General features: G+C 43.2%; 1 protein-coding gene across 1 annotated transcript; it reads right to left on the bottom strand.

Moving 5' to 3' along the window:
- Positions 1-1,140: 1,140 nt before the first annotated feature.
- Positions 1,141-24,708, bottom strand: cep295 (centrosomal protein 295). The gene is made up of 31 exons (XM_071540393.1): positions 24,453-24,708; positions 24,052-24,252; positions 22,880-23,004; positions 22,682-22,775; positions 21,613-21,726; positions 21,374-21,514; positions 20,277-20,460; positions 19,124-19,282; positions 18,086-18,325; positions 17,646-17,746; positions 15,945-16,157; positions 15,410-15,480; positions 14,786-14,983; positions 14,231-14,665; positions 13,828-14,104; positions 13,147-13,321; positions 12,243-12,443; positions 10,969-11,196; positions 10,174-10,271; positions 8,783-8,879; positions 7,838-8,074; positions 7,398-7,561; positions 6,216-6,678; positions 5,292-5,465; positions 4,317-4,867; positions 3,593-3,739; positions 3,038-3,110; positions 2,368-2,715; positions 1,850-1,946; positions 1,439-1,538; positions 1,141-1,267 (listed from the first exon to the last, which is right to left on the bottom strand). The coding sequence occupies exons 1-31, from the start codon at positions 24,651-24,653 to the stop codon at positions 1,226-1,228; spliced, it is 5,949 nt and encodes a 1,982-aa protein (XP_071396494.1). The 5' UTR covers positions 24,654-24,708; the 3' UTR covers positions 1,141-1,225.
- Position 24,709: the final 1 nt, after the last annotated feature.

The raw sequence follows: 24,709 nt of genomic DNA, 5'->3' as shown, positions 1-24,709 counted from the left end.
TGTGTGGACAGAAGATCTGTGAGCACTGAAGACTGGGGAAACGTAGAGGGGCAATATAAATGGCAGGTTCCTGTCAGTACCTGGACAAACCCCAACACCAGTAAAGACTGAGATCAAGAAGCCGATGATGCTGCTACTCCTTTTGTGTGGGGTGAATCTACATCCTTTAATCAAAAAGTGGAGGCAAACCCAACGAACAACCTCACTCTAGTTTTCGAGCACCCAATACTCTCCCATGGTCAATTTGTAGGCCTTGATTTTTTTGGTGGAGAAGCCTCATGTAGGTCGGTTGCATGCATGTGTGGATATTTGTTCTGAAGAAGCACAAGCTTGACGATTCTTATGAGCTCAAGTTTCAATGGAAAATGTTTGACCAAAACCTTCATTTATGTAACATTGCACCCAGATTTTCACATATTTGGTACATCTAGATGGCAAAAAGCTCACTTTTGTCTCCCTGCATTGATTTGACGAATACTTTGCAGACTTAAATGCAAGAGTATATTGACATTTTTGGCAAGTGGCACCTCAGTGTTTCTGTATTGTTGTATCCCCTTATGTCAGATACAAATAAAGGTTATTGGCTTAAAAAAAATATTCACGAATATTGGTCTAACCCTATTCAAATTTATTTTTTTCAACAAATGCTCATTGTAGCGTCTCTTTCCTTCATCTTGAGGTGAAGTGTATTTGAACAGGAGGGAAAGTGTATTTGGAAAGCAACACTGGACTAAAAATCTGATTCAACTGACCTCGCTTATCCTTTATTATGAAACGTGTGTGGTTGTGCCTTTGTTTTTCTTAATAACCAAACTCAGTGCCGTCAAAGACTGTGCTGCCTCCAGGGTGTCAGGCTAGACAGACAGTAAAGCTAATCTCACACTTTTGTACATCAATAAATGACTATCATGAATGTTTTTGTCTAATAAATGATTTACTCATCTGAAAGCAACACAGTATTCACTGTCATTTTTTTTTATAGAGTATCTTTGCTTAATAAAGACTTGTTCAACTTGTAAATTAATTTCTTGTCTTTAAGTGTTACTTTTGTGCCCTGGAAGTTGTGATTCTGCTGCTCCAAAGATCCAGTCTCCAATATAAAACCGTAGTGCAAAAACAGACCAACTTCAAATAACTTAAATATGCTTTATTGCAAATACATTACAATTTTGAACTTAAATTTACAAAACTGGTAAAAAGACAAGATACATTAATTTAAAGTTGATCACTGATGAGTCTGCTTGGCTCGAAGCTTCTGTAAGGTTTTCTGCAAAGAGATTGTAGAGATTCTTGTTTATCAACTCAAACTCAACAGAATTGACTTAAAGAATTACAAGGTAATCCACTGTCTCCTGCTCCTTAATAAGAACAGTTTCATTAAGTAAAAAAAAAACTAACCACAAAACACATTTTCTGACTCCCATTCCAAGTGTTTTACCTTGTGGAACTCCTTGGCCTTCAGTCTGTTGTTGGCGTTCGCCTCCTGCCTGCTCCTCCTCTCCTTCTGCTGCTTCACCTCCTCCAGCTGCTCATACAACCTGCAGAGAGACGTGAGCAACAAACACCGACTGTTTACATGGACAGCAATAATCCAACTATTGGTCTTATTCTAAATAAGATAAATATTCCAATTAAGGTGTTTACATGGGTTGCTTATAGAACTATTCCAGGTGCAAAGTCTGATTAACAGGACAAAGGAGAATCACTGGAGACACGGACAGTTAAGTGTTGTAAAGCAGTTGGACTGCCATGTGTCCATACTTGTACCAATGTATGGTAGTACAGGCAGGATATTCTGACCACTACACCGTCTTTGGGTAGCAGAAGTGAATTAATGTTCCAGCGGTACCTCTGGGTTCTCTGGTGCATCTCAGAAACGTCCCGCTTCCTCTGCTCAGGTGTAAAGAGCCTCACCTCGCCCACCTTCTTCAGCCTGGTGTCACTCACTGAGGGGAAACAGAGGGGAAGACCGGGCTTAAGATGGACTCTGATTGTTGCAGTAGCTGGTTTAATACCTGTACTCCATCAGCCACAGTGACTGGTGGATTACAGACACTTTTCCAGACCTGAATTTCTTGATTTGAAGATCACTGCTCAAAGTTTAGTTGCATGTCTGCCAATCACAAAGCTTGACTTTGCTAAAGTGCTTGAGGTACAATAAAATCTTAGAGGATACAACTTCCACACACTTGGATCAAGCAATTTTCCCCATTTATTGCTGGGCTTTGGTGTGAACCTTCATCATAAAATGTGTTCTTACTTGTGGTTCTGCATAGCTCAATAGATGAGTATAGTGAAAATGTAGCTGCTCATGGCACTGTAAGGCGTTTTGGATCAAAGTGTCCAACAAACAGCATGTTAAGTTACCTGGAGGGGGAAGTTGGGTCTTCTTCTGCTTGGAGCTTCCTGTGGTGACGAAGCGTGCCGCCTCAGTGGTTTGGTCCTCAGCCTGCTCTCTCTTCGGCTTGGCATTAGCCTTCAGCTGAGGTTCTGACTTGGTCTTGGCTTTACAGCTGATGGGCCGAGGTTCCTCAGCTTTAGACTGTCGTTGGGCCTCAGATGGGCCCTGGACCTCAGGTTGGGTCTTGCCTGCAGCTCTATTGGTCTTGAATTGCTCCACCCTGCGGGACGATCTCTGGAGCAGAGCGCTGCGCTTCTGCTGGAAGGCTTCCTGCAGACCTCCGCTGGGACCCCACTCAAACTGCAGAAGGGTCGCTGGATATAAGGGGAGGCAAAGACAGGGAGAATCAGATGCGACGAGTTTACAGAAAAGTGACATGATTGGTTTGTTTTTTATAAAGGATTTCAGATTTTGGAGATACAATTCCCATTAATTTTTCATGGGATATTGCAGTTCTCCTGCCAGCTGTTCCTGATTACATCACTGGAATGAATCAGAAATGAATTTTCCCAAATTAAGCAAATCTCACCCATATGGCACTCCAAATTAGCTAAAGAAAACACATTCAACCTAACATAACTCATTATTTCTCAATTAAATACAATCAGACTTCAGTGTCAACTGTCATGATTTTACCTGCATGTGTTTGGGTGCTCTCCTCTTTTAAAGCCACAGGAGTTTCCTCCGGTAACAATGTGGACTCCAACTCCTAGAAACAACAGTCGTGGTCAGTTTGAGAGAAATTCCCATGTCTGTTTTAATTAGCAGTTTCAGTCTGCATTTTCACTCTGCATTCTACATTATCCACTCCTACATGTTATCTTTCATTCCTTTGCCTGTATTCACACATTTTGCTGCTGTGTAACTTTTTATGCATTTACTAAATCTTTGTGCCTGCTCCTTATCAGTTCAATGACATGTCAATATTCAAGAATGCTTGAATGCATGTTTCTCCCTCCCAGTGTGTTTCTCACTATAAAAAAAAAAAAACTTAGCTATTCTCATCTGACTTGGAGAACAAAAGAACTTGCCACCAGCTTGTTTAACCGTGCATGTTTAATAAACCTTTTGGAATTATTATAACAAACAAAAATGTAGAATTTAGTAAATTCTTCAACAGTCCAAGTTGAAAACACCTATAGGACACTCATTTTGGACAATTCAAAACAGGTAGGGTCACTGGATAATCACCTCTGCCTTCTCGCCTTCCTCCCTCGTCTCATCTGGACATTCCTCTTCCTCGATGATGGTTTCCTCCTGGTCCTGCAGGGTGGAGTCTGTCAGGCTCAGCAGCGTTATCTCCGACTGCTCCAGGATCCCCTTCTCACCGGCCGTGTCCTGACAGGCAGGAAGAGACGTCAACTACACAACTCAGCCAATGGCATCACAGCACTCAAACCCTTCTATTCCAAACCAGACAGAATGGCAGTCCTTGTAATAAATACGTTGATCCACATTTTTCTACTCTTTCCAAACAAAACATAAAAACAAAGAAGTACTTAGCTGCAAGGCAACATACAAGGTTAAAAAAACAAAGAGTAAAACATCTCATCCCCCACAAATGATGTACTCCTCGACCAATCAATGACATATTTGTCACCTAGATTTCACCTGCAACTGTAGCACCACCCTTTGGGCAATCATTATAATTTTGAAAAAAATACCAACACGCATTGTTGAGAGGCATTATTTCCCCAAGATTCATCAAAATCTGATCTGTGGCGCTTGACACACGAACGATGTAGTTCACTTCTTTGGGAGAGTCAATATAAATTAGAAATTGAAAGTGCATCACCTTCCCAAGTTTTGACAAAATCAAATTAGTGGTATCTGAGATATTGAATGTGGCAGACAGAGACCCATCTAGAGTCCGCCTGATGTCATCATGGGGGACAAAAAGAGGGGGAGAACATACCATTATTTTATCCCAGACAGGAGCAGCGTTCCTCAGGTTTGAACCCTGCTGAGTGTTTGGCTCTCCAGCTCCCAGGTCGCTGACTGGGCCGGAGCGCCCAGGCCGATCCGAAACACTCTTCTCTTCTGCGTCCCCTCCCTCCGGTGGCGGCAGGTCGAGGGCAGGCGGAGCATCACACAGGGTTAGACCTGATAGGCTGAGAGTTGCTAGCTCCGCCTCCTGGGCAGACACCATGAGGACAGATTCCTGTGGTTGGCACTGGGAGGTGGCGAGCTGGCAGAAGGACTCCTGTAAGGCGGAGGCAGAGGACGGCTCCTCCGCTCTGAAACGCTCCGGCGAGGGCTCCGACTCGACCGAAGGCTCGGCGTGCGTTTCGGACTCTTCCTCAGAGCGCGGAGAGAGACCGCGCTCCCCGCCAGGCGACTGGCCGCTTCCCTCAGGAGAGCTAGGCGCCTCCTGTACGGGCAGGTGAAAGGTCATGGAGGCGTCGACCGTCTCGTTGTGGGTGACTTCAGCCAGGAGAGGGTGGAACGAGTCCGAGGCTGGAAACACTGAGGGGAAGGTGGAAGGCATTAATATGGCACACATTTAAAAACCAAACCAGGTATCATTTTCAAAAATTAAATAAATAAATACATAAATAAATGAATAAATACATAAATAAAGATAGATAGTTGACGTTTGCTCACTCATCGCTCCAGTTCAAAAACTATTTATGTGATGTTGAACTTCGATAGCTGGTTGTGTAGCTTCCTGGATATGATACAACACCAAAAGTTCTACCAACTTTGTTCTACCACAGTTCAATAGCACACTCTGTTTTTGCTACGTGATGACATCCATAAACTACATTTTTCTTGCTTTGAACTGTAAACTGAAACTACAGATAGGGTTGATTGACATTAACTTAAAAACACTCTGGCACCTTCAGTTCTCGGGTCATTTTTGACTTCACTGTAACTCTCAGTGACTCACCTTCACTCGTCTCTGGTCCCGCCTCTGGCAGACCGGAGCTGGTTTGCAGGATCTGGTCCTGTGGATTCAGCCCAGGGACGGAGCTGCTGTGAGACCGGGCTTCAGGAGACGATGCCGGGTCCGACGGCACACCGGCCTGGGCAGAGCCGCAGAGATCCACACTGGTTCTTTCACCTACACACAGCAGACGAGTCGATTTAGAGAGGAAAAAAAAAACCCAAAAAAAAACCACGACACTCGCACACTTCCTCACACTTGGAACAAAATTCCAGGGTCTTAGGACTCTTAATATTTGAGCGCAATCGGTTTATGGACAATCAGAGCACTTTAGCTAATTGACACACAGAGTTGCCATAGACCGGTAACACAGGGAATGTTATATTGTCTCAGAGCTTATCCCTTTAAATTTCAAATTAAGTTTATTCATCACCAACAGACAAAAAAAAAAAAAAAAAAAAGATATTCCTCCCCTATAATCTTTTACCAGGAAGGCAGGGCAGGAAACTGACTTCCCACCACAGTGGCTGGTTGATCCCAAAACTCAGCCACCGTCACCATTTTACCTGCTAAATAGAATTGGAGAATAGGAACTACAAATGATAGTTACTGGTGTTTTCTATCCTTCAGGTGGGTATAAGAGACGCTACTATTTTATTTTTCTGGGTCCCCCACCCCCCCTCTATCTTTTCCCCAAAAGTATAGACTCTTAAATAATGCAAGTTAAACAATTCTTATGTGCCTATATTTATGCTTTTTCTGTTGTAGAAAAAATAGCAAAGAAAACATGTAGGCAGGTATTTAAAACATGTCATACATGTTGTAAAATAAATTCTTTGACAATATTTACAAAAAAACAAAAGAGAAGCGACTCAGAAGGTAAGAACTTTCCATAGGTCTGAGCAAAGCCACACAGCCCTCCTGTACCTGAGCTCCCACTCCTGTGGCCAGCAGACTCGTCCAGCTCCCCCAGCAGCGGTCTCATCCGGCTCTCCTCCTGCGCTTCATCCAGCCAGACGGACGACGGCTCCAGGTCCATCCGACCGATCAGCCGGCCGGCGTAGAAGTCCTGCCCGCCGCTCTGCCAGCGGCCGCTCGACCGGTGCGAGAGGCGGCCGATCATACGACTCAGAGTGGAATCCCATCCGCCTTGATCCGAGCTCAGCGAAACCGACTGACCCGGGAGCTGAGCGATCATGGAGGAATGAGCCGACGGTTGACCGATCAGTTGAGCCACGGACGAGTCCCTCCGGTCCGGATCCAGGCAGGATGACTCGTCCGCCAGCTGGCCGATCAAAGGTCTGAAAGAGTCCTGGTCTTGGTCCTGAGCCAATGAGGAGACCCGGTCTGAGAAACGCTCCAGGATCTGGTTCACTGTATTGTCCCATTCCTGGAGGGAAAAAAAACATGACTCCATCAAGTAAAGGCTAGGTATAATAATAACGATACATTTTATTTGTAATGCACTTCCCATTACAAGTCTCAAAATGCAACAGAGTGAATAATAAGTGCATAAAAACAGATAACAAAAACCAACAACAAAGATCCATTAAAAGCAACACAAAGGAAAATAAATAAAAACACGAAGGAAGATTTTATGCATATATGACCAACTGCCATTGATATCACTGATATTATTAGTCTAAAAAAAAACAAAAAAACCCAAATAAAAACCCAACAACTTGCAAATATTACAACTTACAGAGACAGTCGGGCTTGGTAAAAATATTGATTTTCCAATTAATTGACATTTCCATTTGGACAATCCAATATCGATTCTTAAAATCCAGAGATCAATCTTTTCATCTATGCTGTTTTTCAGTGGATGCGTGTAGATTTTCACAAAACATTATTTTCCAGTTGTCAATGTTAAACATTAAACTTTTTAGTAATACACCATATTATATAGAGGGTTTCCTGTGCAGTTCACAGCATTAATTCTGAGAATTTCTTTCATATCTAACCAGTACTGGTATTGTAACTGAAGTACCCCTAACTGAATCGATACTCAAAATCGAATGGAGAGATGAGTGCTGATACCCAGCCCTAATAAACAGTACAAATACATAACAATAATAACGTATGGATACACAGGCAGAAAGCACCCACCAGGCCGTGGCTCTGTGCTCCAGTTTCTGTGTCAGAGGGGAGCGGCTGACAGTCTGCAGGTCTCTGCTCCTCGTCTCTCCTCTCTGGGACTCCGACCCACGACTGCTGGGACACCGAGCAGCTCGGCTCCTCCAGGTAAGAGACTTCTCCGTCTGCAGAGGACGCTGGAAATAAGTACAGACTGTATGACATGATACTGTACAGAATAATAAGCTTTATTCATATATAGCACTTTCCAAAACAGAGTGCTTTACAACAAGAAAAAGAGTTTAAAAAGGACTTAAAAAAAAATAGAAAAGAACCTCTAAAATGAAAGAATACAGTGAAATTGAGCACAATAAATAAAAAGAAATAAAATATTAAAATAGAGTAAAATAAGTTAAAATAAACATTAAGACCGCAGCTGTCAAGTGGATCAAAAGGTCAGCGTGTTCCTCCACCTGTGGTATTCCCAGCTGTGTGGAGGGAGATGTTCAGCTCCCTGGTGTATTTGTCTATGATGCGTTGGATGCTGCTGTCGTGAAACAGAGAGTCTACAGCTGGACTAGGAGGAGCTGCAGCCGACCCGTCTTTACTGCAGGAGCTTTGACTGGATGGAGAGGAGGCGTCTGGTGGTGAGCCTCCTCCTCCTGCTCCTCGTTCCACACAGAGCCTGGTGAGGGGAGGGGAGTTATCTACTGCGGAGAGGGGAAGGAGAGAAACAGTGGGAGGAGAAACAGATTTAGGCAAATACTGGAGTTAGAAGCATGATTAAGATCTTGTGGGGTACATAGGCTGTGAGTCCACTTTCTTTTAAGATTGACGGGGCGTCCTGGTGGTAAACGCGATGTGCACATGTCGTCACCCCCCCCCCCCCCCCCCTTAATCTTTCCTGTCTATCTCTACTGTATCTGTCGCAATAAAAAGGCAAAAAGCCCAAAAATATTGAAGATATTGCCTTGCAGCATATTGAAATTTGGGAAGCTCAAGGTGCCGCAAAACAAAATAGACAGACTCAAACCACAGATTCATAATTACAATGGTAAATGTTAGGTCTGGAGACATTGTTCTGTTCAGAATTGCAACATATTCCATCAGGCCCTACGTTAATGCACTGCTCAAATCTGAAAGCAGATTTGAAAAATCAGACTATATAAAATGAGACTTTTCCAATGTGATATTTAAGCAGCCAGCCAACTCAAGTCATGTTGGTAAGGTGGTTTAGATACTTCACTGTTCCAGCCTGGTTGGGAAGGCAAATTAGTTCAGGTAGTCTGTCAGATGTTTCTTTTATGGTTTCCAAGTGCTAGTTTCTACAGGATCCAATGATTCACAAAAAGCCATACAGTCGAAACAGACACAGCCCCCCCCTGCCCCCCCCGCCCCCCATTCCTGCTGCCCCTCACCTGTGTGGGAGGAGTTTTGCTCAGGATCGGTGGTGATGTAGCTGCCAGTGGAGATGGTGGAGGAGAGGCAGTCAGGATCAGGTGGCCTGTGTGCAGACTGACACACACACACACACAAATGTGTTAGGGGGAAAAAAAACATAGGAGGCTCTGGTCGTGGGCGCACATAGAAAAGGGACACACATACTCTGACACTCTTGATCATGCACAGATGGACTGCACACTCACACCAAGACACACGATTTGAAGACTTAACCGTTTTATTTTCTCAGCTACGTCTGGCTCCTAGCTACATGTCAGATCTTATAACCTCATGAGGCAGAGTGCAGTTTGAGACTCGCAGGCAAAACCATCCTGACCAACCTGAAGTCTAGGCTCAAGACTCAAAAAGGTGTTCGGTCTCTGCCGTCTGAAATATCTTAGGCTTCAGAACGCCCTGAATGAGAAACATAGGCTAGAAAAATACATTTCATCTTAAATTTCTTCTTAACACATTTTTACAGAGAGACTTTGATTAGGTTTTTACCCATTTTATTATTCTGTTGCCCTGTTCTTCACACTTTGTTTCTTTCATGGCTTTTATCATTACTGTGATACTGTTGCCTTTTGGTAAAGCACTCTGTCCATCTGCTTTTAAGTGCTATATAAAAGTTTATTTGAATTATTACATGCACACAAACACACTGAGCTCAGTTCAAGTGTAGAAACCATCATGAAATGTATTCAAGTAAACACATTTCAGGTACAGTAAGTTTACATCATCGCTCAGTGCACAGACAGACACCCATCTCCATTTACACCAAGATACACACTCAGACCTACACAACACAGACACACACACAACACAGACACACACGTGCACACACAAAGACACACAAAAATAAAAAAAGGCTTCTCAAGCATAATCATGGGGATGTGAGGCAGATGGTGCCCAAACCCTCAGATTTGGCTAGTTTTCATCATTGATCCACAACATGGTGAACCTCAGAGGGAAAAAAATAAATAAAAACAGTAAACATAGAAAACAAGGCTGTGCCAATACACAATGAAAGCCAATGTCACCCATCTATGTCTTAACACAGTTTGGAGACGCCTATCATGCCAACCACCCAGTCATTAGAAATTAGTGATTGTGAACAAGTATTTTTCCTCATCAACTGTTAGCTACAAAGTTACCAAGTTGCAATATGAAAACAAAGATGGGAGAAACTTTTGTCTCCTCTGGAGCTACACGCTCTTTCATTGTGTATCGTCTAACATCCTTTCTTTCCTCCTAACTCTCCCCCATCAACCTCTGCTGCAAAAGCCTATGAGAAGGTAGAGGAGTTGTTCCAAGGGAAGGAAACACAGCCAGACTATCAGTTTTGTTAGTCTCCAGTTGGTCTTCTTACCTCTGTGGGGGATCTGCAGCTGGCGACGGCGGGACCGGAGTAGTCGTCTCCTCTCCCAGAGTCAGAGGAGGGAGGAGAGAGGATCCGCAGGACTGAGTCTGGAACATAACGTTTTGAGTGGAAATGTCTCCATTACAAGCCAACTGATATACCAAAACAGAATCAATTTAAAAATCACCAGCTACTTTAAAAATACAGGAATTTGCCTTGTTGACACTGGTGCAGACGCATTGGCAAGTTTCACAGCACATACAATGCAAAACATACTCTGGACTAGTGTTGAAACGATGAGTTGATTAATCGATTAGTCAATTAGTTGACAGACAGAAAATTAATTGATCATCATTTTCATAACTGGTATTTTTACTTGATAAATGACTAAATCGATTAGATCAAACATTTGCTTGTTACAGCTTGGTTAAGATTAAATAGCTTTGCTCCGTTTCATATCATTATAAAATAAATACTGCTGTTCAGACTAAGACATTTTAAGAATCACTTTGGACTCTGGGAACTTGTGATGGGCATTTGTCATTATTTTTCACATTTTATAGGCTATATGATTAACCAAAAAAATAATTGTTAGTCGCAGCCCTACTGTGGACAGCAGAATATACACATCACACTACATTTATACTCCTCTACCCTCATCACATTTCAGTATACTGTATTCTGATCATTTTCATTGTTTTATGTTATTGGACATGCAACTCCTATTCATTTCTTATTGGAAAATATCGTTTTCCTCCCCCCCTTGTTTGTGTTCTTCATCACATCCCTCCTCCCTCTACACACCAGGCTCTGGGGATTCTGAGGGGGAGCTTCCCGCCCCCGTCAGCAGTCTCTCTCTCCAGGACGGTTCGCTGGATCGTCCCGAGCCGGTCGCTCTGCCAGCAGACCGCTGCCCTCCACTGGACAGAGAGGGGGAGTGCAGGAGCCTGTCAGACGCCACAGAGGACTCCGACTCCTCCTGTGGATCCCAGGCTGCAGCGTGTGGCAGCAGCTTCACACTCTCCTCCGGGCCTGCAGACAAGAGAACATACAGAATTACCTCCATATGAAGCTTTAGCTGTAGTTTTGGAATCTGGTTAAAAAAAAAAAAAAAAAAAAAAAAATGATAAGAATGGCACTTGAAGTTAAAATCATATAAAACTTTAAAATAAGTCTCTAAACTGCATTCAAATTTCATACAAATGGCCTGTACACAGCATCTATATTATAGAGCGAATGCTATAAACACAATACAACAAGTAGTTTTGGCTGAGCAATCTGACCGTAAAGAAAATTGTTCAAGTCGCACACTCTTCTTTTAATTTTGTGCTTTATTGATCCCAAACGTTTTCGGCTACATGGCCTTCATCATAGAGCACAAAACTAAAAAGAAAAAGAAGATTGTGAGACTTGAACAATTTTCTTTATGAGTGGAAGTATTATAGGGCTGCAACTAACGATTATTTTCATTGTCGGTTAATCTGTCGATTATTTTCTCAATTAATCGATTAGTTGTTTGGTCTATAAAATGTCAGAAAATGGTGAAAAATGTGGATCAGTGTTTCCCAAAGCCCAAGATGACGTCCTCAAATGTCTTGTTTTGTCCACAACCCAAAGATATTCAGTTTACTGTCATAGAGGAGTAAAGAAACCAGAAAATATTCACATTTAAGAAGCTGGAATCAGAGAATTTTGACTTATTTTTCTTAAAACAAAATTACTCAAACCGATTATCAAAATAGTTGGCGATTAAATTAATAGTTGACAACTAATCGATCAATCATTGCAGCTCTAAAGTATTACCAAACAAAAGCCTCATGTCTGCACCTCGCTGGGTGTGCCTTCCTTCGACTCAAGTGATATGATTGGTCAAAGACGTATTCCAACCAGGCTGATAATCATAATTGTGTACAGCAATCTATGAATTATAAAAAATGAAATACACTGCCAACTTAACTCTTTGTTTGGAGCCAGCTGGTTATCAATCTCTCAGCTGTGTTATATTTACCTGCATCACCAAAGCGCACACACACACACACACAGTAAATAATGGTGTTTATTGTCCATTTCTTCCTGACCTGTGACCAGACTGGCGTTGACCGGTGTCTCCACCTCCTGGATGGCGCTGAGCTCGTGTTGTTCGGTCATCATCTCCATGACGCCCAGCCTGACCCGGCTCACCGGGGGCTTCGGCACCCGAGGAGGGAGGTGGAGGCCTGGGGGCAGGAGGGACGGAGGGGCGGGACCAGCTGGAGTGTCACTCTGGTGGGCGGGGGGATCTGAAGAACAAATAATTTACTGTATGATTTCAATGAAATACACTACCAATCAAAAGTTTGGACCCACCTGATTGAATGTACTGATTTTCCATTCTCTTAAAGGCTTACGCTTAAATTTGTTTCTTAGACAAATAATAAATAGTAGAGTTGATCCTATGCATGAATTTCTTTCCAAAGCCTTTACCCTTCCATCAAGGCAAAGGGCGGCTGCTTTGAAGAATCTAAAATATAAGAGTTCTGATTTGTTTAACACTTTTTTGGTCACTGCATAATTCCATTTCATAGTTTTGATGTCTTTACTGTTCTGAAATGTGAAAAATAATTAACACACATACATAATATTATCGTTTATCGTCTTTTTTGTGACAATTCTGCTGTCTAAACTGATGATAACAAGCACATTTTATTTAAAAGCTGTGACAAAATGAGGTATGGTTGGAATTTTATTTGAAAATTTCAGTTTTGTTTCACATCGCACCTAATATCACACCTGATATTGAGTTCAACCATATCACCCAGACCTATTTATTGTAGAAGTAGAATAAGAGACCAGTAAAACTTATGATAGCAGGGAAAAAAAATAAAAAAAAAAAAAAAAAAAATGGAAAACAGTAGTCCCACCAGAATTAATTTGGGAGTTCAGTCTCAAAATATGGAAAAAAAAAAAAGTTTGAAATCTAATGTCATCAGTAACCGGTCTTACCACTGGTGGACGGCTCTTGGTGTGCGGTGCCGTCTTGGTCCTGATGTTCCTCCAGGTGTGATAAAGTTCCTCCGTTAGACTCCTCTATGGCCCTCAGCAGGGAGGCCAGCAGCTGGAGGCGAGTCTCACCAATGTCCTCTGAAACCAACACTTCACTGTCGGCCTCTGCAGCAGGCTGTGGAGAACGAAACACAAAGAGACACTGAAAAAGTTGTTTGATATTTTATTGATTCCCCCGAAGGAAAGGTCTCTTTTCACTTGTTTCAGAGTGCAGCTACTACAGAACAGCGCTCCGGTGGAGATTCGGCGTCTTGCTCAGTGACACTTCATTTACAATTACTGGTAATGTTCACTGTCCACTATTCAAAACAGAAAGGTTTAAACAAAGAAAGCCACTTACCCACAATTCAATTCTTATATATTGTCAGAATCTGCTTTTTTTGCGTTCGTTTATGTGCTAGAAGTGTGATTTTGAGACTCATTTCGCCATATAATGGCAGTGAATGAAAAACAAAAAATAAAAATCTCCAATATCCTCTACTGGAGCAACAGATAAAATAAGAGTCACTGATTTGGGGGTTATATCATGTCCAGGAAGCTACACAACCAAAGATACTGCCAAAGTTCAACATCACTTGAAAAAGTTTGTCAAAAAGTTTAAGTTATTGTCCCGTCACTCACTTGTGCATCAGCGCTGATCAGAGCCTGCAGCGCCTCCCTCTGCCTCCTCATCTGGTCCCTCTCCTCCTCCTGTCTCAGCCTCTCCTCCTGTCTCCACCTCTCCTCCTCCTCCTCCTCCTCCCGTCTCCGCCTTCTCTCCTCCTCCTGTCTCCATCTCTCCTCCTCCTGTCTCCGTCTCTTCTCCTCCTCCTGTCTCAGCCTCTCCTGTTTCCGTCTCTCCTCCTCCTCCTGTCTCCGCCTTCCCTCCTCCTGTCTCTGTCTCTCCTCCTCCTCCTGTCTCCGCCTTCTCTCCTCCTCCTCCTGTCTCCACCTTCTCTCCTCCTCCTGTCTCCGTCTCTCCTCATCCTCCTGTCTCCACCTTCTCTCCTCCTCCCGTCTCCGTCTCTCCTCCTCCCATCTCTGCCTCTCCTCCTCCCGTCTCCGCCTCTCCTCTTCTTGCTGCCGTTCCATCTCCTCCCTCTGCTGCAGCACCCGCCTCTGGACCTCCTGCAGCTCTCGCCTCTGCCTCTCCATGTCCGGCGCCCCCGACTGGGAGGACTCACGCAGGAAAGTCCCAGGCTTCAGCGAGGCCCGGCCTGGGAGCGGAGGTGGTCCATCTGTGATGTTCGGGCTCATGGCTTGGATGGAGTCGGAGCCTGGCCGGAGTGGGACGTTAGCGGGCGGGTGGAGGGTTGTGACCGGTCTGTGGTTCAGCGGGTCCAAGGTGAGTGAGGAGGGTCTCAGTCTCTCAGGAAGATGCTCCGTCACTCTCTCCATCATGTCATCAGCCAGCCGGACAGGGACACCTGCTCTCTGGTCCCCGGTTCTGTCTGAAGATTCAAGTTGAACCGGCAGCGACCTGGAGTAAACACCCAAACCAGGGAGAGGGAGAGGTGGAGCCAAAATGGGTGCCTCTCTTATAGGGATTTCCACAGGGGCTCGGGGTTTAGCATGAGTGCCGGGGATATTATATGCTGACACTGCAGAGCCAGTGGGGAGCTGCAGAGGAGGCGATATGGGTGCAGCACCCTCAGTACGGTGCAGAGGAGGGTGAAGGAGACCTGCAGGCACAGCGGGGGGAAGCATCGATGTGGCGGTCATGTTGTGACGGATTCGAAGAGCGCGCTGGTATTCCTCCAGGCGCTGGCGGGCCACTTCCACCGACCTCTTGTGGAGCCTAATATAAAAAAAAAAAAACATGTGGTCAGCTGAATCCAACAGTTAAATTGATAGTAAAACAAATGTTCAGTTCTACACTAAAGCACTAGTCAAGGGATCATGGTTTACTCAAGTATTGCCATAATGGTAATGTCCATTATAAGTTGAAAAAGCAAATAAACTTCTCCTACGTGCATTCTAACTTGAATTCGATGTCAGATAACTGTTGAATTTTAGTAAATAGTTAGGATTTCATAAGTGAAGTTGAGATGGGAGATGAGAGATAAGATTGGATACGACCATGAGTTTAGGACTTGCTTCTGTAATAGCAAAATAATATTATCCAATCCTAAATGTCAAAGATAAACGCAAGGGATTTTGTTCTGTAATGCAGCCTCTGCATGATAAATCCAGTGCAGATGGCTGATGGCAGCTTGTAACTCACCTGTTTTGTTCCAGCAGCCGCTGCTGGTATTCTCTAATCCGTCTGGTATCTTCACCTGCAGGAAACACCGGCTGCAGAGAGTCAAAAGTTAGTTTGAGGTAACCATGACAACACTAACTGAAATAAGTTTAGTACACTGAGCACACACAAAAATAGGTTATCTTGTCAGTCAACATTGGGCTTTCACAGGAATACTGCACAAAATTTGATACTGACAACAAAAAAACACCATCAGCTATTTCAGACGTGAATTTTCCTCATCAATTCTTGGCAGTGAACCCCAAAATCACTTACACCCCAATTAGCTAGAAGAGCTAAAGAGAGTTAGAGAGTTAAATCAATGTTTTACAGAGGTGGCTTTTAATATTTTACTAACAAATTTTCCTGATTTTTTTTCCTGTATCATTGTGCTCTATGGTTGATTGTTGATCTGTTAGATCTAGTTAAGCTCATTTTCTGTGAAGTCCTTTTGAGACATGCATGTGATAAAGAGCTATAGAATAAAACTTGAGGAGTTTTGAGTCTGAGGCCCTACCTCAGTGTCTAGACCAGGGGTGGCAGAGGCGACTTCCCGGTCGTGGACCGGGACCTCTGGTTGGCGGACAGGGACTTCCTGGGTCACAGCGGCCGTCAGGTTCTCTCTCTCCTGCTGGGCCTCCTGCAGCATCTGCTCCAGCCGGGCCTTCTGCTCCTCCAACTCCTGGAGCAAAGCAACCTGCTGCTCCTTTTCCCTCTCAAGCTCCTCTTCCTGCACAAGAAGACAATACAGGTAAACAGTCAATAGCTGCAAAGCTGCAAAGCCAAAACTCTTCATACTTCATACTCTAACCCTTATAAACCCAACTTTCATCTTAGCCTCACGGTAGACCTTATACCCAAGTTTAAATGATGATGACTGTCTGACATCAGCTCCGGTTCCTGCAGCTACTTCTCAGTCTGCACCTCCTCTTCCTAAATGCAACAAAAGCGCCTGTGTCACTTTGCTAAATGCAAATACACTTGGAGACACTGTCACTGTTGGAGATATTGTGCTGCTGGCCATTCCTAAAATACATTGTGAGAAAAAACAAATATTTGTAAAAAGAAAAGAGCAAGTTAAAACAAAGAATGACTGGTAAGCATTATGCAAAAACAAATTGTCCCCCGTGCCTGTAGTTACTCCTGGTGCACATGGCAGGTGAACTGTCCTCCTCCTCAGCAGCTTCTTCAACACTTTGCCCATCTGGCTCAACGCTGCTTGGCACTGTCAGATGATGCCTCAGCTTCTCTTTCTCTTGTACTAAAATTCTTTTAAAACCTTCACAACCTGTCGGCCCCCAAAATGGGTGTCTGGCCATGGTCTGTGCAGTAAAAGATTTGTTTTATTCCACAAAAAATCTGTTTGTGCGCAAGGTGAGCAAGGTGAAACAAACTGGAATTCCCAAATTAACATGCTACTGTTTGCCCACAAAAAACATATCAACCTGCCTATACACACGCCTGCTTTATACAGCAGCTGGACCAATCAACTAATGAGTGACACCTGCATCCATTAACTCTGACCAATCACAAAGAACAAATTAAGTGCATGGGATAACATGGAACCAGGCTCTGAAGGTTTAGATCCTTGAAAATGATAAACGCTGGATTAATACAGAATGAGTGGAGATGTCTAAATGCTGAAATCCAACAAGTCAACATTTTGTTTTCAATAGTAATAAAAGAAAGAGATGTATTGAGAGCTGCAACGATTAATCGATTAGTTGTCAACTATTAAATTACTCGCCAACTATTTTGATAATCGATTAATCGGTTTGAGTAATTTTTTAAGAAAAATAAGTCAAAATTCTCTGATTCCAGCTTCTTAAATGTGAATATTTTCTGGTTTCTTTACTCCTCTATGACAGTAAACTGAATATCTTTGGGTTGTGGACAAAACAAGACATTTGAGGACGTCATCTTGGGCTTTGGGAAACACTGATCAACATTTTTCACCATTTTCTGACATTTTATAGACCAAACAACTAATCGATTAATCGAGAAAATAATCAACAGATTATTCGACAATGAAAATAATCGTTAGTTGCAGCCCTTGACATGTATATTCATTTAAGAAGCTTTGACTTTCTAGCAACTTTCTGCCACTTGCAGATTTTTTTTTTATTCATTCTCCAGTGCAAATACAAGCCAGAACTGATATCTTTTCTGTGCCTGTCACAAAAAAGGAACAGTCTTGTGAACAGGAATCAGCACGTACCCTTTTCTTTCGCTCCTCCTCAAACTCTTGGATCCTGTTGGCGAGTACATCAGGGAGAAGCAGAGTACCTGCCACCATGCTTTCCTCCGTCGTCTCCAAGGCTGATTGGATTCAACAAAAGAAAAACATGTTCATTATCTCAAAGCAAACAAAAATGGGAACCTCCTTAACCAGGGATGTAATCAGGAACACAAAACAGGAAATAGTATTCTCCCACAATATCTCAGACACCGCTGGTCAGATTTTAACGAAGCATGATGCATCTCACCGCTGCGTTTCGGCATTTTCAAACACTAATTGGTTGTTTACTGTTACAGGTCAAAATGTTGACATATTGGTTACTGACCGGCCCAGACGGGGACTGCATCACTCGTGCGGGACGACATGTTTACTGTTGCCTTGTTGGATCGTAGCACTGCTACTGACAGTAAGTGACTCGCCTGGTGGGGACCGGGGCTCAGGGAGCGGCGCGTCTCTCTCCTCGCTGGTCAGAGAGCCGGTGTCGATGGTCGTGTCTCGCTCTGGGATCTGATCGGCGGCGGCTGGCGGGGGGGGATCGGCGGTCGGGGGATCGGCTGCGGGGACGCGGCCGCTGTGGAGACTCCGCTGGTCCCTCTGGCTCCTGATGCGGTCCAGGAGTTTCCTCAGCGCCCGTCTGGGAGCCGGTCTGGACGGCTCCGCTGCAACCAAGAGAACAAATATTCAGTGCAGCTCTTGCTGGAGATTGGGCCTGTGCCGATATGAAAGTTTCACAGTACGATTAGCTTGGACCAAAATTATCTCGATATCTGACATTATCTTGATAATTATTAATAAGATGAAAACCTTAGGAGGAGGATTTGACGGAGATGGTAATGCTAATTTATTGCTTGGGGCGGTGTCACAATCGTTATTGTTTTTTTAACGCAATATATAGTGAGCTTAGAATTATAAGGTTCTATCTGCCTTCAGGATAGTTCTGAGATATTGAGCTTCAAGGTTTTCAGCATCCATTGAGTTAAATGGGTCCTTTTGATTTAGAAATTACAGACTCAAAAATCATTATTTTCAAAAAATAACACCACACATATGTCAACAGGTACTCATAGAATAGGTTCATGCGACTAACTCAGTTTTGACAAAAAGGTGAGATAGAACCTTATAATACCAAGGTCACGATACAGAAATACCGGTTATTGTCCCATCCCTGCTCAGGACAGACCAGTTTCAAAACAATTACGCCAAAATTACTCCAAAAAACTCAAAATTTTATCTGCAACATGGCTTCTCTACACTATTATCCTTCTCCAGTTAAATAAAATGATGCAGTTTGAGCTTTATCAAAGTAGACCGAGACCTACAGTACATGCTCATTATTGTTCTAATGCCAGAAATGTAAGTATAATTTTCAGGAACTAACTTATATAAAATGTTTGATACAATCTTTAACAGAACTGATAGATTAGAAGTGTTTTTTTTCCTGAGGTTCCTCCGTTCACCTCGTGCAGACGTTTCCTGCTCTGCGTCTCGGTGTGTGTGTTCTGCTGCCGGTGTGACATCCTCGTCCAGCGTGACGTCCAGCTCTTGGTCCTGGCTGCCGGTGGACGGGGCCGGCAGGGGCTCCGGCACCAGCTGGAGTACCAGGTCACCTTTGACCCCTGGGACAGAGACAGAGATGAGGGTTTGAGAAGAACCGTTCACTCTCATGCATGCTCGATATATCTGCAAGGTCAAACCACATGCAGCCTACGTGCGGCTGATAGTATGCAGAAGAAAAAAGAGTATAGAACAGGAGACTATCAGCAGATTAGAGCTGAATTGAGCTAATGGGAAAAACAAAATTAAATCACAATATGAATTTCTGCAATTTCCAAATCGCAGAGGCTTCAATTAATTGCTAAAGAGCGAGTTTCGTCCAAAATGGATTTCATAACAAGTGTTTTAGAGCTGCAGTTAATTTGTGGTCCATGAATCAAGAAAATATTGGTAAAAACCTTTCATCAGACTCAAACTCAGTTTGTTCTCATTTGTTTTTTTTGTTTTTTTTAACAAAATCTCTTTTCTTTAAACACTTTTAAAGTTCTAAAAAATGTATGGTTTAGATCGCAATTGCAATATTCTGTCAAATAATCGCAGCTGGATTTTTTGTCAATATCTTTCAGCCCTACAAAATATTGAGCTCAGTTCATAAAGTACTATCAATATTTGAGTCAAGTGAGTGTCCTGCAATTGTTTGTTTTCTGGGTATTCTACTGGTATCAAACATACAAAATGTTGTGATGGGCAGCTGGCTGGCATATTAACCAGGGAGACAATCTGTCAACGAAAGGACTCAAAATCTTTGATGTGAAATGTCTTTGTCAGGGTTTTACAGTGCTACTGTTTAGTAGCATTATCCTCACAGAAATAAAGTCATGCTACCTAAAAAACTGAAAAACTAAATTAACTGGATCTGCTAAGATTTCTATAAATAGTAAAGCAAACTAAAACTATTGCCCTCAAAAGTCACAAACTACATGGAGGGGATATGCCCATGGTTTCAAAATAGTGATTTTTATCATAATAATAACAGTATCCAAATAAGAAGTTTTAGTGCTACAACCTTACATAATCAAACCGCCCCCCCACTGCTATAAAGCAAAAAATCCTTACTCCTCTCTCCAGTGTACATGTCCTCGAAGGCGAACTCCATCTCCCTCTGGCAGTCGTCCCTCATTTCCTGTCTCTTGTAGAGAGGCTGGAAGATCTGAGGAGGCATCTGGGAGACCTGCTGTCTCCTCCTCAGCAGGTCTGTCTGCTGCATGTGCTCCAGTTCCACCAGGAGACGCTCACGGTCCTGAGGGAGACCAGACCGGGGGACAAAGGGTGTTTTTAAAGTCTTTGCCAGGGTTCCCACACCTTCTTAAACATCAAATTCAAGGACTTTTCAAGAGCTTTCCAGGACCAATTCCCTAAAATTCAAGGACCCAACACGGCATAGTTTGAGACACGGATCAAGGTTAATTACTGTTACAACACTGAGAATATTCGACTTCTCAAGGCAGGTGGCGTGTGAAACAAGGACGCACAGACGGCTGGAGACACACATGCAGACAGCGGAACGTAGCCTATTTACTAACATCTATTTTCAAAAACTTTCAAGGTCTTGATTTTTTTTTCTCAAATTCACAAACTTTCAAGTATTTCAAGGACCCATTGGGACCTTGCTTTGCTTTTGTTCTACCCTGCCTGGAGCATTGGAAGGATGGAGTTTACCGCACCAGGATAATTCGGATAGTGTGAAGTAAGTTGTCGTTAATGATAGGGCTGTATTGGGTTAATGATAGGGCTGGGCGATATGGTCGAAATCAATATCACAATAATCAAAAGGATTTTTTTTAGATCGATCTATATCACAATATGGCTCGCGTATGCAAAATCACGTCAAATAATAAAATGAATGTTCAGCCCCTTGAACCGAACGTTAATGTTACATGTGATGTCAAACGAAACTGACATTTTCAACTAATATTCCTAAAAATGTTTAGTGAGTTTTTAAATAAAATTAGCTTTCAGTGCAGAATTATGTGTCATAATATCCCAAAATCAACATATCATCACTATATGATTCCACTGAAAGACGATAAACGATAGTATTGAGTTCTCGCCCAGCCCTATGTTCTCATTACTTACAGCTTGACCAACAGGCCAATCCCCTAAAAAAACGTGTTCCTTTAAGTCAGCATGAGCATTGCGTGTCAGTGCTGTACCTGCATGAGCTGCTCTCTCCTCAGAGCGTGTTTCCCTCTGAGCCGAGCCTTCTCCAGCTGCTCCTCCCTCTCCCGCTCCGCCTCCCTCCCCAGCTCCTGCAGCCTCCGGACCTCCTGCTCTGCTCCCTCGCGGGCATCAGGCTGCGGACGCATCAACAGTTCATCACTTACGGGACAATTCACACACATAACTTAGGGGGATGGACAGACAAATGACAACAGCCACTGCGGGGCTTTACCTGTGTTGTGTCCGCCTCTCTGTCCACTGTGGCCTCGGGCATGTGGTAGTGCGTCGCAGCGAAGGCGTTCACATCGAATTTCTTCACCACATGTCGTTTCTTGGACTCGATGTTCTGCTCGAACGACAAAAAGCGACGTTACCTCGATTCCACCTAAACACAACTTACCAAACTGCCCGGATTTGAAGGCTCGTGTTTTTATTTTGCAAACAGGATCCAATCTGGCCAAACTGATGCTCCCTGTGCATGGACAACAATATACATAAAGAAGAATCCTATTTGTTTTCAGGGAGTGAAGTTTGATGTGAGGCGGTTCAGTTGGTAAACAATTCAGAAACAACCATCGCAGCACCTCTGGAGAATGGGGACACATTTGCACTCATGTCCAACAACTACGGATGGGATGATATATCAAAATTCAATATATCACAATACAAAATTGTGACAATACGTATCGTGGGGCAGAAAAATGAATCATGATATTAGCTCCATGTTATTCTGCTGTAATAATCACAAATGAGACTCTTGACCATCACAGTTTCACAAGCTCTCCATCCAAATTATATTATTGTCACTTTGTAATGACATTTTTAAATTGTTGTTTACATTCTAGCAAGCTAATGTCATCACTACAAAGATCTGCATCTCAGAAATAAACATAATTCTGCACAGTCAGACTTTGCTGTCACTGAACTTTTATTTATTACACTGTTTCATGGTTGTATTGAATCCTGAACCCCATGTCACGTATCTAACCATATTGTGAGATAAGCAGATCGTCAACAACTCTTTCACAGATGCCATGTTTGGATCTACACAACTAGTGTTTATTGAAGCTGCCACAGCCAAAGGTTTTGAACATTATGCCTTCACTAACTTTATACTTTTCCTGGTACATGATATTTTGACTTGGCCAGAGTGAATCTTGCTGTAACTTGGAATCTGAACATGCAAATCCAGGTGGCTTGCCAGGTAAACTCAGAATGAGAAAACAAGGTACTTTAATATTACTGGATGCTAGTTCATATAACATTGAATCTCCTTTTAAAATGGGAAGCTGGCAAATCACCTCAATGGGGTTTGGGGGAGGAGGCGGGAGGCTGGCCACTTTTGCCGATCTTTCCTTTTCTGCCTGTAGTGCCTTCTTCCTGGCCTTGATGGAACTATATGAAAAAAAGTAAAAGAATAGACACAATGCTCATTTCACTCAGATGAAATTAAAAACATGTAATACATCTATCCAGCGAATGCATGCGATGCTGCTCACCGGTTTTGCTCCTCATGGTCTTTCTGCCTCTGTGATTTGAGCTCCTTCAGAGCTTCTCTGTAACGCTCCTCTGCCTTGGCGTGATTCTCCTCCTCTCTCTGAGCGATAGCCTCCCAGTCAGGTTCCTTGTGCAAAGAAAGTTTAAAAAAAAAAGCAAATACAAAGTCAAGTTACAATGCCGGTTACCTGGGCATGGTATTCATCATCTGGTATGGTGCACAAATTCTGCATCTTGCCTCCATTAAGATTGCCCTCAAGTGGTATTTTGGCATCAGCAGTGCTCATTGATTTGGCCTTAGATTATCTAATTTTAAGCATTACAGGACAGCTTCATTAACAGTGTCACTGCTGTCTGGCCAAGTGCTGAAAAAAGTAAATCCAAGTAGTTTGCACACCCAAATCCGTCAAGATGTTTTTTTAAATCCAGTTTCTTGCAAGCCAATGCAATTGCTAGAAAGATTTTTGACTGGACCGCAACAGTGGGGCCAGCCCTATAAACGCGAATGTCTGTCACTCACTGACTGACTGACTGACTGAGTGAGTGATGAAGTTACGCCATTGGTCAGCCGTGGCATGTGGCACACCCATACGAGGTCCAGCCATATACTAGGTTTTGACCTAGTCTTGTTTGTCTTATAATTAAACAGAAATCTGCACAGTCATCCTTTGTCATTTAACTTCTATTTATTACATCTTATCATGGTTGTATCGAATCTTGAACCCCGTATCGGGTATTGAATCGTGTCATTTCATTTCATTTATTAGTTTATTTGACAGGGACCGTGCACATTAAAAAAATATGCCAGAATTAGCCAAGAAGGCTAGTTTTAATCCGTAGTTCCTGGGCAAGTAGTTTAAAGAACAGGCATTAGGCATTATACATTAGATTGACATACATTAGTTAATAGAAGGAGGGAGTTACATAAACTGTATAACATTAGACAAGCAATAGATAAAATAAGATCAGTTCAACTAAAATAGTTAGTGTAAATACATCAACAATCATCGGTAGTTAGTAAGAGAGAGACATGAGATAAGCAAACCATCCCACTCCTAGAATCACACAAACTACAAATGGACAAACCAGGTAGCTACAACGACATAATGTAAAACATAATCAAGAGGTTTTTGACTGCTGAGAAGGAGGCCGCCTCCCTAGTTCTGACACTTACGTTTTCTTTTGCGCTCCTGTGCCCCTGTCCGAGGAGCTGCAGACTCTCCTGGTACAAGCTCTGCAGTGTGAGGAGTTTGTCCCGCTGCTGTCTCTCCCAGTCTTCCCGCAGCTGCTCCTCCAGGCTCCGCAGCTCACTCTGCCGCCTCCGCTGCACCTCCCTGCGGATCTGCAGCGAGATGTTCCGCTCCTGCTCCCGCACCTGTCCCCGACACCCAACCGGCACCACAACAGTCAGCGTCAGTCGGGTGCCAAATGCAAAAAGCGGATTTGAAATATCAGCTTAGTTAAATATAGACAGATGTCGTAAGCCAATTATAAATCACGCTCACTGAAACTTTCAGATACATATCACAAGACACCGTTGGGAGAAAAAAAAGCCGCTCCATCATCGTTCATTACCTGCTGTATTCGCAGCTTTCTCCTCCTCTCATGTTCCTCTCGAATCAGCTGAGCCTCTTCGTTAGGACTCAGTCTTATTCTGGCTACTTTTCTCTTCATTTTGAAATACCCTGGCGAACATTTCGTAAAAAACACAAAGAGCAAAGCAGCGACCCACGAACAGTTAGCTGCGCTGGTTAGCTTCACTGTCGTCGTACGCATGCAACGAAATGCAACGCTGGCACATTTAGACGGCGTACGTAGACATTTTCATTAGA

This window comes from Centroberyx affinis, unplaced genomic scaffold (assembly GCF_046629955.1).
Source record: "Centroberyx affinis isolate AG114_WGS23_722 - 3 ecotype Tasmania unplaced genomic scaffold, CSIRO-AGI_Caff_v1 ptg003627l_1, whole genome shotgun sequence".
Classification (NCBI taxonomy): domain Eukaryota; kingdom Metazoa; phylum Chordata; class Actinopteri; order Beryciformes; family Berycidae; genus Centroberyx; species Centroberyx affinis.
This window is presented reverse-complemented; position numbering and strand designations above follow the sequence as displayed.

What these genes read in the sequence shown, in the direction of transcription:
- cep295 (XM_071540393.1), bottom strand. Translation starts at nt 24,653, where the DNA reads ATGCGTACGACGACAGTGAAGCTAACCAGCGCAGCTAACTGTTCGTGG. An exon ending in CTCCCCACTGGCTCTGCAGT is followed by an intron (nt 14,666 to 14,785) that starts GTCAGCATATAA and finishes TGTTTACTCCAG; the next exon opens with GTCGCTGCCGGTTCAACTTG. An exon ending in CTCAGAATCCCCAGAGCCTG is followed by an intron (nt 10,272 to 10,968) that starts GTGTGTAGAGGG and finishes GTTATGTTCCAG; the next exon opens with ACTCAGTCCTGCGGATCCTC.